We start from the raw sequence: 16,953 nt of genomic DNA on the forward strand, positions 1-16,953 counted from the left end.
AAATACGCTCAGAACACCAAGATGAAGATATGAAGTGAGTTGTTGAAGGGAGAGCTAACTGTAACTGGACTTAATTAATTAATTAGGGATTTATCTCAAGGCACTGCTCGGGCGAGGACGGATTCACAAAAAAAGCTGAAAAAAGTCTGCCTGAAGAGCGACTGCACAATACGGGACACGGGATATTAAGGTAAAAGATGCAGGATATCTGGGGGAAAATTATCGCATATGGGATAGTTAGATCCAATAAAACAGGATTTTGAGCGGGAAAATCATTAATTTTTGCAACTTGAAGAATACATACCCGGACCCAGCCGCCCCCACTCCTGCCCCCTCCCCACCTTGTAATATTATTTGCCTTGTGACGCAACGTTGCGTGATCCATCGACGTGCAAACCGGTTCGGTCTGTAGCAGTTTTGTAGCTGTTGACTTTCGCTCGCGAGGAGATCGAAGAGAGAGATTTGCTTATTCTGGAATCCAAGTTGGAACCTTTTATCTTCATTGAAGTAAGTAGTTTTCAGTAATTAGGGATGTTGGCATCCCGAATTTTAAGATTATCGCTCGAAATAAGGTGATATCAGCTAATCCCACCAATGAAACGCCTCTTTCGTGTCTTTCAATCGTTGTTGCATATTTTCAGCTTCTTCATCTCGTAATAGCTTATTTCTTACGGCGAATAAATTGTTTGGTTTCTTGTTTTCAAATTGGTGTTTGCATATGTCTTTCGCTTTTATTTTTGGATGTCTTTTCATATTTAGCGCTTAAATGTGCAAGAATGGAAATGCTATCGTGTTTGGTTAATGACTTTCGTTTCGGTTCTAGTTTGGTCTCCGGATGTGAATAAAAATAAATCGAGGTGAAATGTCCATGCATCCACGCCAAATCCTCATCCTTGCAACAGCTCGTTCACGCACATGGACAATGATTTCATTCCTGCTATTTAACTCCTACAACAACGCGGTTTTCGCTTCCAATCAAAACTCGTTGATATTATCATTTGTGAAAGCCAGTACACGCACGCACTGCGTACATCATCATCATTAAACCCTTTCGCTCCCAGTGGAGCATATGTCCACGGAAACCATTACTTGCCATCTTGGTCTGTTTTGGGCTATCCTTTCAAGCTGCCACCAGGTGTAGCCTGCTTTGCTCGCCTCGTCGTCTACCGTCCTCCTCCAGCTGTTTCTGGGACGGCCTCGGCTCCTCTTCCTCTGTGGGTTCCATCTCAGTGCCTGCTTGGTGACTTTGCAGTTAGTTTTCCTGAGGGTGTGCCCAATCCAACCCCACTTTCGCCTTCTTATCTGAATGCTGATCCTTTCCTGCTCAGTTGTTGTCCATAGTTCTTCATTTGTTTTGACCTCTGGCCAGTGGATGCCCATTATGGATCTCAGGCATTTGTTGACAAAGGTCTGCAGTTTGGTGGAGTTTGCTTTTGTTACTCTCCACGTTTCAGAGCCGTAAAGAAGGACCGACTTTACGTTGGTGTTAAATATCTGCGTACATGTACTTGTAAATGTTATGTAAGAATGTAAAGCTCTGTCGAAACGGGAAATGTTTGTCAACCAAACACAATTAAACAATGATAACTGTTTTTGGTGACCAAACATATGTTGATGTTGTACTGAGTGGCCAAACGGTATCAAACATGTTTGATCACCGTCCAAACGAACAGAATGTTTTGCAATGAGTGATCATGCAATGTTTGTCGTCGATCAAAATTTAATCGCCAAACGTTTCCTGTTTAGACAGGGCTTAATTAATGTATTGCAAAATTAATGTAATTTAATTTGAAATATACATCTTGAGGACATCTTGAGAGCTCTCGTCATTACTTGAGTGCTTTATATAAGCACAGTGAAGCCCGGAGTTATACTGATTTTGTAACTGAGTTTATATTTTTTCTGTGAAAATATTGACTTCAAGTACCACTAGAGGTCCTGGGGGGACCCATATAAAAAGGAGGGGGTGTTTGTCATACCTTTTAGGGGTTAAAAAGGGGTTTAGGTACCCCTTATGGTTTTCAGCCTCAAAAGGTCCATAGCGGCAGCTTTTGCGGTACCTTTTAGGGTATTGAGCTGAAAAATGTGACAGGAGATAAATTTGAGAATCAACTGACTTTAAATTTTATCTCAGCATTGTTACCTCTTAGGGGTGAAAAAAATTTCAAGCCACGCCCACAAAACAAGATCTTGGTACCTCTTAGGGGTTCTTTTCAAAATTTCTGACGAGCACTCTGTCCTTTTTATATGGCTCTCCCCCTCCCCTGAGCTTGAGGTATTCTTGTTAATTTTCTGGTAGATCTAGAGCTGTGCTGCTTTAGTCATGAAATTACTGTAAGGTTTGGTTTGCAAAAAGGTGAGTTCTCTAAAATCTCAAGCTGTACAGGTATGAAAAGCAGGTGAGGACCATAGCATGAGCGTTCATCATGATCAAGAGACTATAAGATGTACATGTAAGAGAACACATTCCTGTGCCTCATGATAATCTTTTTCAATCCATTTTAAGCTTCGTGTCACGTTGTGTAAGTTATTTTTAGTCTCTGGGTCAAATGATTGCATTGCCAATATGCCCAATGGTCATGGGGTCACTTCTACCTATTGTAAATCTAATGGATATATTAAGAGCCTTAAAATAAGGTTGTTTTTGAACATAGGCGTACGAGCTGGGGGGCGAGGGCCCCCCCAGCTTCAGAAATTATGGGATTTTTTGGGCAAATGCTAATGATTCGGGCAAAGAGACTCAAGAGAAAACATTACAAAATAATAATAACATTACAAAAATAATGCAAAATGAGTAATTACATTACTTATTTACGAGTTTTGGAAAACAAGCATGATTTCCAAAACTCGTAAATAAGGTTTTCAGTTAGTTTTAAAGTTTTTAGTTTTTAGTCAGTTTTAGTTAGTTTTTAGAATTTTTTCTTTTAGTAAGTTTTAGATTTTACTTGGATTGAGACTGTTGAATAGTGATAGAGTATGATTGATTAATTGTGTAGGCTTTGAATATAACTATTTTTGGAATTATAGCAGTTTCATTAGATGTGGGAATTGCATCCCGATTTCAACACTCTGGCATTCAGGCATTGCAGAAAGTTTTCAGGCAAGAAGGTCACTGCCCCCTTAAGCCCAAAGGTGCCCATACACTTATAGTTTTGAACTACAGCACTGTTTGCATTGTAGAATGTCTCTTTGGAAATCATTTTCAAAGCTCTCAGGACAGGAAAATTACCTTCTTTGTGCTTTCCCAAAGTTTACTTGGAAAATAAAGGTTCTGTCATTCTCCTACTGATGAGTAAGGAAGCTCTAAGAGTTGTATTCTATTAACCCCCTTGAAAGTCATTTATCAGAAAGTGCTGAATGGATTGAGGCGAAAAATTTCAAAAAAGATGAATTAAAAATGACTTATTTTAATTAACTTTTAAAAAAGCATGATCACCTCTATCTACTTTTTATCTGATGAAGTGGAAGTGGCTTATTTAGCACCTGATAAATTTCTGGCTCTGTGTAAAAGCTACCAATGGACAGTATTTTTTAAAAGAGAATTAAAGAGCTCTCGGGGATGCTAATAGAGCTGTTGCAACGACTTTGTTGTTAAAAGCATACCAAAAGTAGTTTCTATGTTACCATTTACTTAAGCTTGTATTTTAAGGATCTACATAAAATGCTAACTTTTTGTTATAATTGTTTATGTTAAAAGGTGTATTAATCGGGAAATCTTTGAAGAAATATAACAACAACTTTATTATGACTCGCATATTTACAATTTTACAGAAATATATACACATTAAGTTAAAAAGCTTGACATAGTAACAGCATGAACCCACAGATAGCCTGGGCTAATCTAGGTGGGCCACATCTATATTTATGTTAGACCATTAATGAAAAAATAAGATTGTTATGCAACTACTTATAGAAGGATTTACAAAACCGTTTCATACAAGTACATTTACATATTTTGATTGACACTAGTACTAGGAGCTATGATTTACTAGAGATAACCTAAACTATGGGTTGAAATTAATCAGGATCTGAAAGAGTCTCAAATAAAAATCTACGAATTTCTTTCTTAAAGATTGGTTTAGATAAATCTCTCCAGTCTGAAGAAATTTGATTCCATAATATCGCTGTAGTTCTCGAAAAAGAGCGTTTGAAAATTTCCGACTTAACTTCTTTCCGAAGATAATTCCCTTTTGCGGCATGCCTTGTGTTGTAGCCATGAATTTCATTTGACCTAGTGAAAAGAGCTCTGATAGGCAAAGGGGCTAATTTTTCCCAAATATCATGCATGAGATTCACAATTGCATCAAAATAGATATATTTCTTCATTCTTTCAAAAAAATGCTGATGTCGGCATTTTTTTCAAGATTCAAGGACCGTTCATTTTTTTTATGCAGTAGAGGGGGCTGGTGGTATTGGAGGGGGGTGCACCATGCGAAAAAATAGCTTTTGAAGGGGGCCATCCCAAAAAAATAAGGGAAAAAGGGGGTCACGTGAAATATTTTAGTAAAACTTTGAAATCGCATAATGTTTTAATATTAAAAAGAATGCCAGAGAACAAACATAGTAGACAGGATGCAAATTTATTTCAAACTTTCCTTCTGCTTTAACATTTGATGACAAAAAAATTTGTAGCTACTAAAGAGAACTTTAAACTAACACTGTTATTTTCTAATACAACTTCCACTGGCACTCATCTTCATCTTTACTGTCGTTGAGCTCTTCTTTACTGCTTGTGCTGCTTTGGGAGTCACTTTCAGTAATGCTCTCAGACTGTACTCCTCAGGGTACATGAAGGTGTAAATGTAGTCTCTGACTTCCTGCTTAAGGTTAGTGGTGATTCTGCTTCTTTCAGCTTTGGTGAAATAATTCCCTTCCAAGAGCTGTGCAATGTATGGCCCATCTTGTCTAACTAACAACATGGCAACATCCTCAACTTTAATACACTCTTAAGTCCGGGATGGCCAGGCTAGGAGGGTACACAAGGCATTGTGGAAGATCATTTCCTAGCGGGTTTCCAACACAGATTCCATAAACTCATTGGACGTTGTTTTCAGTCTGCTTCCTCTTTCTTTCATTTGACTTTCTGCAGTTTTCTTTTTTCCTTCTCCTTTTGTTGATGTGCTGTTTGTGTGTGCCCTTGAATGTGCTGTCATAACTTCTCTTCTTATTTTTTAGTGCTTCCTGTCCTGGGTGACCTTCGTCAACTTAGCTTCTATACACTTGATCTGTTTTACATTGAAACTGGGGGCAAATTCTCAGGGTGTGCCCTAACTAGGAGATTGGAAATTTACTTCTCTTTCTTTTGATTTGTATTTTAATAAACAGCTCTCTGTAGCATAGGGATTATAAATATTGTCTTCATAGTGAGCAAATACGGTGAAATAGGGGAATAATAGGGTATATAACTATAGTCTCCCAACCATATAGTCATCCAGATATCCCATAATAATGCTAACCAATGAAGGCCTGCAAACCCTTGTATACCCCTGTACACCCTTGTAAACCCTTGTAAACCCCTGTACACCCATACAAACCCTTGCAAACCCCTGTACACCCATACAAACCCTTGCAAACCTCTGAATACTCTTGTATACCCTTGTAAACCCTTATATGCCCCTGTACATCCTTGTAAACCCCTTTATACCATTGTATACCCCAGTACACCCTTGTAAACCCCTGTATGCCCTTGCATACCCTTGCATACCCTTGTATACCCTTGTAAACCCTTGTAAACCCCTGTATACCCATACAAACCCTTGCAAACCTCTGAATACCCTTGTAAACCCTTATATGCCCCTGTACATCCTCGTAAACCCCTTTATACCATTATATACCCCGGTACACCCTTGTAAACCCCTGTATACCCTTGCATACCCTTGCATACCCTTGTAAACCCCTGTATACCTCTATACAATCATGTAAACCCCTGTATACCCTTGTAAACCCTTGTCAACCCCTGTATACCGTTGTACACCCTTATAAACCCCTGTATACCCTTATATAACCATGTAAACCCCTTTATACCCCTGTATACCCCTGTAAACCCTTGTAAACCCCTGTATACCCTTGTATACCTTGGTAAACCCTTGTATCCCTTGCGTACCCTTGTAAACCTCTCTATACTCCTGTAAACCCTTGTAAACTATTGTAAAACCCTGTACACCCTTGTATACCTCTGTAAACTCTTGTATACCTCTGTAAACCGTTGTATATCCCTGTAAACCCTTGTATACCCCTCTGTTCACCTAAAAAATGCAAAAACATTGCGTATGAAACCCAACTAATTTATTTAAGGCAGCAGGGCTGAGAGTGGTTAGGGCGCCGGACTTGAAATCCAGACAAGGGTATACAAGGGTACACAAGGGTTTACAGGGGTATACAAGGGATTACAAAGGTATACAAGGGTTTACAAGGGTTTACAGGGGTTTACAAGGGTATACAGGGGTTTACAAGGGTATATGAGGGTTTACAAGGGTATACGAGGGTTTACAAGGGTATACAGGGGTTTACAAGGGTATGCAGGGGTTTGCAAGGGTATTCATGGGTTTAAATGGGTAACCGGATTCACACGGGTGTTATAGGCATTATTATGGGATAGCTGGGAGACTATATGGTGGCCTACCATGAATTATATGCCTAATAATAGAGGATATTAAAAAGGTAAAGTCTTGAGAGAGGGTTAATTTTTTGGGGGGGAGGGAGTCATCCGAAAAAAATGACTGCTATAAGGAGGAGGGGGGGCATGTGAAAAAAAAGGTAAGCTGAGGGGAGTCATGTGATTTTTAAATGGTGCTTCCCAAATCCCACCAGCCCCCCTCCCTCATATAAAATGAACAGTCCCTTATTTCTGAAATATGGGTTGCTACCCCCCCCCCCAACCTAATATATAGATTTAGGTCAGCCTAAAAGCGTAGCTCCTGGGCTGGGTTGTTCAAAGCCCGATTAAGCTAACCCAGAAAAAGGTAGAATTTTGATTTGAGTTTTGTAACTTTGCGGTGAGGTTTTCTGTATATTGTTTGGCATTCTGTTTTGAATTTTACTAATCACCCTATAGACAAAACAAAACAGCAAAAAACATTTGTATAGAAGAAAAAGTTATAATGTGGTTAACTTTTAATCCTGGGTTAGTGTTAACCGGCTTCCGAACAATCCTGCCCTGTTTCCAACAAGTTAACCTGATATGAGCCCACGATCCAATCGATAACCAGCACTTGGTCAGCGGTCAACTTCAAAAAACACGTGACCTTGAGCTGTAAACTTGAGCCCGCAATATGGTCATGTGATACTGGTCAGCGGATACCTTGTTTTGACAGGTGTCAATTGATCATAACGTGGATGTCCAATATCAAGGAAGTACACGGTAAACCAAGGCTGCATGTCTGTCAACCTATTATATGGAGTATGGCCGCCATGTTGGGCAACTCCGTCGTCATCGCCATCGTGCGTACGCGCCCACAAGCAACACTGCTAGCCATGATAGCCATGAGAAAATTAACCCATGGGTTTCTTTTTCTTTCCTATATGAGTATGGGGCTCTGCTTGGCGGCCCTTTGGGCCGCCGGAGCTCTGCTAATATAGCACTCAGATCCTCATGTTCTACGTAGTCCTAGTTCAGGTAAAATACCAGTTTGTGTTAAGTATAGACACTGATTAGAAATAATAATTTACTTTGATTTAACAAATAAAGAAGCCTCGACTGTGCTCTGTTCTGTTGTAAAGCACGCAGGAAGCGGTAGAGCACGAAAGAAGTGTAGGGGAAAACACGAGACGTAGTCGAGTGTTTTTCCCTACTTCTTGAGTACTCTACCGCTTCCTAAGTGCTTTACAACAGAACAGAGCACAGTCGAGGCTTCTTTATTTGTTTTATGATAAAGAATCAGATAATTTCCCCACGCATTCGGCTGAATTTTCAAACCAAACTTTATTTTCCAAACGAGCAAAAGTGGCGTCAGCCGTGCACTGTTCTCTGATAAAGCACGCTAAAATAAGCCAATCACAATCCTTGATAGAATTGTTCAAATAATCTGATTGGCTAACGAAGCGACAACTGTCAATCACAAACAGCACTTCAGCTAAACTTTCAGTTTCGAGTAGTTTGAGCGGCTTTTGAGAGAAGAACGATGCCTTCAAAGTTTGCTTTTAAGTTAATTTTTAAATACGGATCTGAAGACAGGTAACTGTTTATAGTCCAGAGGAATCCGACTGTATTGTGGCCCATGAAAACGTGCACTTTTCCAGTGGAAATTACGAAACGCGGAGCTCAAAAAACCGAGTTGAATTTGAAAGGAGCTACAGTTATTTACGGCTTGTAGCCGCATGCAACAAGATTGCCCGATCTAGTGTAAAAGTTAGAAAGACTTAACGGCTCCCACTGGTTCTACTCCGAGCACAGAAGAGAATATCAGAGCAAGTTTTGCATTGACTACTCGTCGGTTTACTTCGCTGAGATGACCTGAGAACGAGCGTTACTAGACTGCATGTAAGTGTTGTTTGAACAATTGAGCATTTTCAATTGTAAATTTACAAAAATAAAGCTTCTCATCATAAACAGGGACAGTTCAATGGTTGTTTTCTGTCGTTGTTTTACTTCTCAGTATAATTTCGGCCTTCGTAACAAATATAATTTCTTTATTGAAGCACTGTTTAGGTTGAGAATTTGTTTACTTCGCTACAGCTGTACATGTTTTGTCGGCGGGAATCTAGCAAAACTTGTTATTTTAGTACAGTTTTAACACTACTGTTGCTAACAATGGTCTCTGTGAGCCATATTTACTGCAGAAAAATAGCTCACTTCCACTGCGTTTGTCTGAGTCACAGGGGATGTTTAATTTGGGTCAAATTTGTCAAAATTCCGAAGCAAAAATTTGGAAGCCAACTCACCGTCATCAACCCGTGCTCTGTTCTCTGATAAAGCACGCTGTTTCAGCCAATCAGAGCGTGCGTTATATGGAAACTTTATTATAAAAGTTAATAAAGATGGTGAATTTTAAGCTCGGTAATGAAATGTGAAGGTGAATTAATCAACATGACACGAGCGTGGGACAAAGAAAAATTCTGAGTCCCTGAGAGGAATCTAACCCATGACCTCCCGAACACCGGGCGGGCGCTCTATCCAATGAGCTACGAGAACTCATGGAGAGCGAGGTCATTTAACTGAGTTCATATATGATAGGTGTTCTGCATACTGCTAGGACCAACGCGGTGTTTGGGAGGTCATGGGTTCGATTCCTGTCGGGGACTCAGAATTTTTGTTTGTCCCACACTCGTGTCATGTTGATTAATTCACCTTCACATTTCATTACCGAGCTTAAAATTCACCATCTTTATTAACCGATCACTACTCACGATGACTTTGATAGCGTTGATCCTAGCAGTATGCAGGACACCTATCCTATATGAACTCAGCTAAATGACCTCGCTCTCCACGAGTTCTCGTAGCTCAGTGGATAGAGCGCCCGCCCGGTGTTCGGGAGGTCATGGGTTCGATTCCTGTCGGGGACTCAGAATTTTTCTTCGTCCCACGCTCGTGTCATGTTGATTAACTCACCTTCACATTTTATTACAAAGCTTAAAATTCACCATCTTTATTAACTTATCACTACTCACGATGACTTTGATAGCATTGATCCTAGCAGTATGCAGGACACCTATCCTATATGGACTCAGCTAAATGACCTCGCTCTCCACGAGTTCTCGTAGCTTAGTGGATAGAGCGCCCGCCTGGTGTTCAGGAGGTCATGGGTTCGATTCCTGTCAGGGACTCGGAATTTTTCTTTGTCCCACGCTCGTGTCATGTTGATTAACGCACCCTCCCAATAATTTACTTTGATACCACTGGTGAACCATGGTGCAACCAAACTCACCTGAAATGCAGCCAAAGCATAACCCAGAAAGGTTAAAGATTAGGTATAATAAGAGACTAAAACCTGCTTAAGTTGCATTGTATGCCTGAAGTATTTCAATTTTTGTAAATTAATGTGGTTTAAAGAGGAAATTAAACCTACACAGCACCTAGCTACATGTACACTGAAAAATGCCACGAGTGCTTGCCTGTTGTAGCTCCACTGGTTAATGTATCTCACTAGTCAAATTGTTCACTTAATATGGCTATACTCATCTGGTATTCAAATAAACTGATCAGCTGAGTGTATTACTTTAAAGATAGATTTGGTTATCTGATCATGAACTTCTATTTCATTTTCACCCACAGACTGCTGTGTTCATCAGAGAGCTTTTCATGGGTCTACTGTACAGTATCATGGGTGCACTGTTTAGTAAATGTGCACCCTCTGCAGAACAAGGGTTTACAGAAGATTTTGATCCTCCCTTAAAAGATGGACTCAAGTGTTGCATTTGTCATCATGGTCTCCGTAACGCAAAACAAACTCACTGTGGCCACAGATTCTGTGAAAGTTGCATAAACCAATCTATAAGGTAAGAGTTCAATTTTCATCATTATTTGATGATGGGTAAACCATAGTTAGTAGAGGGGTAAACATTTCAATTTATAATTTGTGTTATAAACATTAAATTGTGAAATTCAATATCATAACCTAGCATGGAGCTAGGATTTTGAAAAATGTGCTTTTCAAATTGGATTTAAGCCCTGCCAGGCTGTTATCCAAAAACCATAGTGTAATGAACATTCACAAAACAATACATCACTCACCCACTTCACTTATTATAAGTACAGAAAGTAAAATATATGCATAATAATTGAAATGTCATGTTCATGGCAACTGTTGAAAGACTGAATTGTCACTTGCTAGACAACTTGTTGCGATGAGACTAGCATGTGTGGGAGATGCTTTACTTATCGAATAAAGCCAGAGATCACGGAAAATCAGCTGTGGTTGATGATGATTTAATTGACGATAATCAAACGTAAACTGAAATACAGTGCAGTGAATAAACTAATTACTAGATAATAGAAGATTACAAGATGACAAGAGTCACAAAACAGTAATAGCAAACATTCCAATCATAATTGCGGTGTGACAATACTTCCAGTCAAACTTCTCGGTAAAGACACAATTAAAAATCATCAGTGATCCCAAGCAGATACACATACTGCTAACTGTCCTAATACAATAAATGATAACACTCTAAAATCTTGAAAGCAATAAAATTGCACGATGTGATAAAAACGTGCTTGCGAGAGCGCCACTGAAAGCGATGTGGGAATTTACTAACAAGGAAAGGACTTTTAACTGAATTACCAGAGATTCTCGTAGGAAACTGCTAAATAGAAACCTAAGCTAGCTAGGGGGAGTATAAACTATAAAGATCTATCGCTAAAACAAGATGAAATAAAAACTTTGAAAACTGAGGTTCTGCCATGTGTTGGACTTAGAACAATAGGCTGTAACCTGTTGTATAAAAACCGAGACTAAAGGTACTTAAGGTTAAAAAACATCCAAACTTGAAATTTATACTAAAAAACAAGCATAGAAAATAGTTTGTACTTAAACATCAGTTCCCGCTTGCACTCTAAATAGTCAAGGGTAGCTTAAAACTTAATTTACTTAAAAACACGTACTGTGCACGATAACTGAAACTTGAACTGCTGGTGGGAATATACCGCTAACACTATCTATAGTCCACGTGAAAAAAAAATTAATGATGTCATTGCTAAGCAACAAATTAGCGAATCAGAAAGAATCAAGATTACTCACTTAATTAGAGAGGCCTCGATACAGTGTTCATTACAATACTTACATAATAACTGAACAATGCATGTGTTACTTTATTAAGTATAAGAAGCTGGGAACTCTACTGTGCGAGTCAAAAAACCATGAACACTTTGATTGACAGGTCAGTTGTGTACTGACCAATCACAATAAAGTTCAGGACACCCGAACAAACCTAAAAACCACACACTAAACTACTTTTCCTGTTTGCGGCTTAGTTTTCTCACCCCTAATCGGCTTTCTCCTTGATTTTGCTGATGATCAATGAGTAATTTAATGGATGAATAATTGTTAGGCCACAAATTTTCAGTCATTGATTAGTCATCAATATAATCTTGACCACAAAAACCATACCTAATGGTAAATAAGAAATTAAATGAAAACGTATTGGATTTCATTTTTCTCAGTGATAGCCACCACAAAGCAATGGATGAGAAAAGAATCTAAAGTTAAGCTTCCTATGAATTCATGTGAATGTTGACCTAGCAAGTTTCAAAAAGTTTATTCATTTCACACTAAAAACGGAATGTTGTTAGGGAAAAAGTCTTAAGTGTGACTTCAAAATGAGTGCTCAACTGATACATTAACCAATTAAAAATTAACATAATGCTTCTTTATTGTACCTGAAGGAACAAGGGGAGAAAATGTCCAGTTTCTGGTTGTGAGCACCCTATTGGTACTTCAGAGGTAAGTAAACCGACCATTACACAACTGTACTGTAGCTGCAAGAGCTTAAAAATTATCAAATATGCCTCTTATAAGAGGTATCATATTTTAAGTGACCACTTTTCTAAAATAGCTTTTTCCGCAGTCAAATTACTTTGGTCAAAATCTCTAGTAATTAGAACAAGTCACCTCTTGGAAGTGACTGTTAGCCGTTTTTATTTGGACTCCAAATTGAGCAGTCTGGATTAGAGCTTTGGAAAGGGTCATTGAAATTGTGTTTTTGGGCAGGACATTACTCTCACATTACTACTCTCCACCCAGTTGTATAAAGAGATTCTGAGGAATTTTATTACTAGGAGGCACCAGCCCTGCTGTGGGATTACATTTAGGTGCTTAAAAGCTGCAGGAACTGAAATTTGCTGTTGGAGATGGGACATTTTGGCCTGATAAGCCTTAAGCTACAGTGTATACAAGTTTAGCTTTTAATGTTGATGAAATGGGGAATAAGATTATTTAATAGTTTGGACTCAGACAAAAGTTTAAACTACTGTACTTAATTTTCCTTAGTTTGTTCACATGTCTACTTATGTTTTCGAACTTCTAGCTGTACCCAGATAACTTTGCCAATCGTGAAATTTTGAAAGCAAATGTTCGCTGCAAATTGAAACAGACACATGGTTGCCCTTGGAAAGGACCATTACAGGACTTTGAGGTAAACAAGCCTAGCAGACTAGAATTTTATGTGAAATAAATGTTACCAAGTGCATTGAGGTAAATTGCTATGCACAGGCAGGAGAGGAAAGGCTCAAATCTACTCCAGTGAAATCATTTATTTTCTTTGATTTCTTTGATAAATCATAATTCTGCAAAAAGACTTGTGCAAACACAAGAAAACGAAAGTATTAGTTTGCACAGAAAACAAACTGTCATGTTACACACATTTGCAATAATTCATAACCTGGCTGATAATAATGGTGCAAGTGGGTAATATGTGTGAGCAAGTAATTTGTTTTTGAAAGGCACACAAAGGAGGCAAAGTCAATACAAAGCAGAATTGACCCTTTTGCTTTATTTGCATGTCAAACTGCTCATAACTGCAATACCACTTATCTAACAGCCATTCAAGGTAGATCACAGAGCCACCAAAACTCTTGAAGTTGACGTTTGATTACACTGCACAACACAAATTGACAATTGTTGTATTGTATTGTGAAGGGCTGAGTCGAAAACAAGATAAGTAGTTTAGTAAGTAAATTTAAGACTATGTTTCTTTTTCTTTTTCTACTCTACTTTCACTAATCTGATGAATCTTTTTCTGAAGTGAAAAATGCCAAGCAATTCAACCAACCTTTTTATGTATTTTTTTCAATTTTAGTATCATTTGAATATGACATGCCTATATGTGTCAGTAAAATGTGACTGTGGTTGTGAAATTCCCCGAGGGGACCTGCAAAGACATGTTTTAACAGGATGTCCCCGAACGAAGGTAAGATACTGGTAATATCATGTTAATTCTTATTTGAGGAATTAAGAAGTATGAAAGAACTTTGCGTTCTTGTCCAAGGCTCTTAGGATTAGCTGTTTGCTTAGAGAGTACTATGGTCATGTGAATTACACATTCCAAGTTTGACATTTGACCTCCACATGCAACAGAAAGTCTTTTGACCTTCATGTAGACCTTTATTTTGACAAAAGAGACATTAGAAAAAAAAAAACTTCTGTTGAGACACAACTTTGCTAGTGGACACCTCTGACTAGGAGACACTTTGTCATGGTTCCAGCCACAAACAAACACTCAGTTTATAGAGGGTCTAAAATAGGGTTTACAAATTCTGCTTCCCACCACCAACTTTTCCTCTATCCCGCCATCCTGTTTGCTTTGACGCGTCATCCTGATCCCGCAAAGTTCCGAAGTATTTTATTAATGTATGACAAGACAATGTTTTTCCCTGATGAGAACCTGGGTTGCCGGGTTAAGATGTGACTTGTCTTTTAGAATTTTGATGGATTCTATAGAAAAATCAACAAGCCTGCGACAACGGTCAGACTACAAATTGATTTGCTGAAAAAGATCAGAAATTCAGACATTCTCTGAAAGATTTAGAGTGGACAAAAAAGCCAAAATAGAGAAGTTGAGAGTTACCATGTGCTGTCTGTGTTGTTAACCTAATTTTCACCACCTTACATCCCGTTTCGTACACACACACACACACACACAAAAAAAAAACTTGCACATCCTGCCATTAAAATAACTAATCTCCCAGCTTGCAATCCCACATCCCAGCAGTGAAAAACGGTTCATCCTGCATCCTGCCAACCCTTTGTTAGACCCTCTGCATATAAAAATATTTAGACACTTTGTTTAGTCCTAAGGATGATTTTTTTTCCCCCAAGGATGATTGTACTTACAAAAGAATCACCACTAATTTACCTGCTTTTAGGTGTGGTTACTGTCTGGGCAAAGAACACCAAACATTTCCAAACATTTCCTGTCATTGTTTTGAACAAAAAACACTCAATTTCCTTTCCAATTGACAAATGTAAGGGATCAACTTGTTTACTTTGTTTCACCTGGAAAAAAGCTTAAATTCCCTTTTTTTGGGAAAATTTCGTCCTCCCTCAAAACATTGCATGGACAAAAGAAATGTGGGTCTAAAAATGATTAAAAGCAACTCATTCACACTTACATGTAGTGTGTGCTTTTTTTCTAACAATTCTATAGGATTGGAGACAGGAAGCTATTGTCATTGAGCATAGAGCTGAGGATGAGGTCAGTCCATTACCATTCCCTGTCAAGGAAATGGACAGAAGTTCATCTCCTGGACAGATCACTGGAACAAGGCGTCCTGTGGAACATCATCAGGGAAAAGAACTAACTTCCAATGTGAAGCAGCTACGAGAGGCTGGTAATGAATCTAAGCAGTTAGATTCCCCTGTCAAGCCAAAGCCATATCAAAGCCGTGAAGATGGTAAAAAAGGTCATGGTTTTGATCCACCCCCACATCAAAAGGAAGGAAGCAATGAAGCCAACTGGTTGGGCCCTGCTCTTGAGCCAAAAGAGCAATTGGAGCAGGGAAATGAGGCCAAGGAGTTGTATCCACCAGCTGAGCCAAAAGAGTCATTGGCACTCCAAAACAATAAGGGTAATGAAGCAAGTGAGTTGGAAGTTCCACTAGCTGAGCCAAAAGAGCCACTGTCACTTCAAAAAGAAGATGGGGTTAAAGCCAACAGGCTAAACCTGCCTGTTGAGGCACAAGAGTCATTGGCTCATCAAAAGGAAGATGGCGATGAAGCAAACAGGTTAGACCCACCTGTTGAAACAAGAGATTCATTGGCCCATCAAAAGGAAGATGCCAATGAAGTGAATGGGTTTGACCCTTCTGGTGAGCCAAAAGGTCTGCTGGCACATCAAATGGAAGATGATAATGAAGCCATCTTCCTGGATGGACCCGGTGAGTCAAAGGAACCATTGGCTTGTCAAAAGAAAAATGGTTATGAAGTGAATGGGTTGGACCCTCCTGCTGAAATGGAGGAAGGCAACAAAGCCATTGCACTGGATCCACTTGCTGAACGTAAAGAGCCATCGATGTACCAAAAGGAAGATGGTAATGACGTGAATGAGTTGGACCACCGTGGTGAGCCAAGAGAGTCAATGATGCATCAACTGGAAAAAGATAATGAAGCCATTGTACTGGATCCACCTGCTGATGTTGAGCCATTGATGTACCAAAAGCAAGATGGCAATGAAGTGAATGGGTTGGACCATCCTACTGAGCCAAAAGAGTCATCGATGCATCAAATTGAAGAAAGTAATGAAGCCATTGCCCTGGATCTGCCTGTTGAGTTAAAAGAGCCATTGATGTACCAAAAGGAAGAAGGGCACAAAGCTGATGAGTTGGATCCATTTGTGAAGCCAAATGAGCCAGATCCGCCTGTGCATCCAAAGGAAGATGGTTGTGAAGCCAACAGGCTCGATCTTTCTGCAAAGCCAACAGAGCCATTGCCATGTCAAGGGGAAGATGCCAAGGGTTTGAATGTCAGTTCCCAGAACCATGTCCCAAGTTTCATTTAATGGTGCATGTACCAACTACCTTGACAAAAGAGTTCCCTATAAGAGTCAAAGTTTATTATTAGATTCATGAGTATCAGTTTAGTGTTTTACGTTTTATCATAGTTCAATAATTGATTTGTTGCTATATCTTTAACCACTGTTAATTAGTTTTGTTATAAGTTTGGTTTGTTAGCTTGCTATTTTTAATGCTGATTAAGGCCCTTCAATGGCCAATTCCCTCTATGAGATGTACCTGCAGGGAATCACAGTAGTTGTATAATCGTCAAAACAAACATCCAGTCCAAGATGATGAATACAACTTAACCATGATTCCCTGTAGGACATCTCATATGGGCAATTGGCCATTGATAAAATATAGTTTTTTCATTTAGTTATAGGAGAGCTCGAGTGTATGTTTCGGCCCTTTGAAAAGGACGACATTTTGTCCTTCCTTCAGAGAAATAGGTGGGAGAATCAATCAGATTTGTGGTTTTGGGCTTCGCACTTTTTAACCATAACTGTGATTACATGGAAACTGGTTAGCAA

At 39.1% G+C, this 16,953-nt stretch overlaps 1 protein-coding gene across 1 annotated transcript; it reads left to right on the forward strand.

Moving 5' to 3' along the window:
- The first annotated feature begins 5 nt into the window (after nt 1–5).
- LOC145502827 (uncharacterized) lies at nt 6–16,953 on the forward strand. Its single transcript, XM_081482222.1, has 6 exons — nt 6–507; nt 10,211–10,434; nt 12,320–12,377; nt 12,961–13,068; nt 13,732–13,842; nt 15,079–16,953. Exons 2-6 carry the CDS (start codon nt 10,238–10,240, stop codon nt 16,426–16,428), a joined length of 1,824 nt encoding a protein of 607 aa, XP_081338348.1. The 5' UTR covers nt 6–507; nt 10,211–10,237; the 3' UTR covers nt 16,429–16,953.

Source organism: Orbicella franksi, chromosome 1, assembly GCF_964199315.1.
Source record: "Orbicella franksi chromosome 1, jaOrbFran1.1, whole genome shotgun sequence".
In the NCBI taxonomy this organism is placed as follows: Eukaryota; Metazoa; Cnidaria; class Anthozoa; order Scleractinia; family Merulinidae; genus Orbicella; species Orbicella franksi.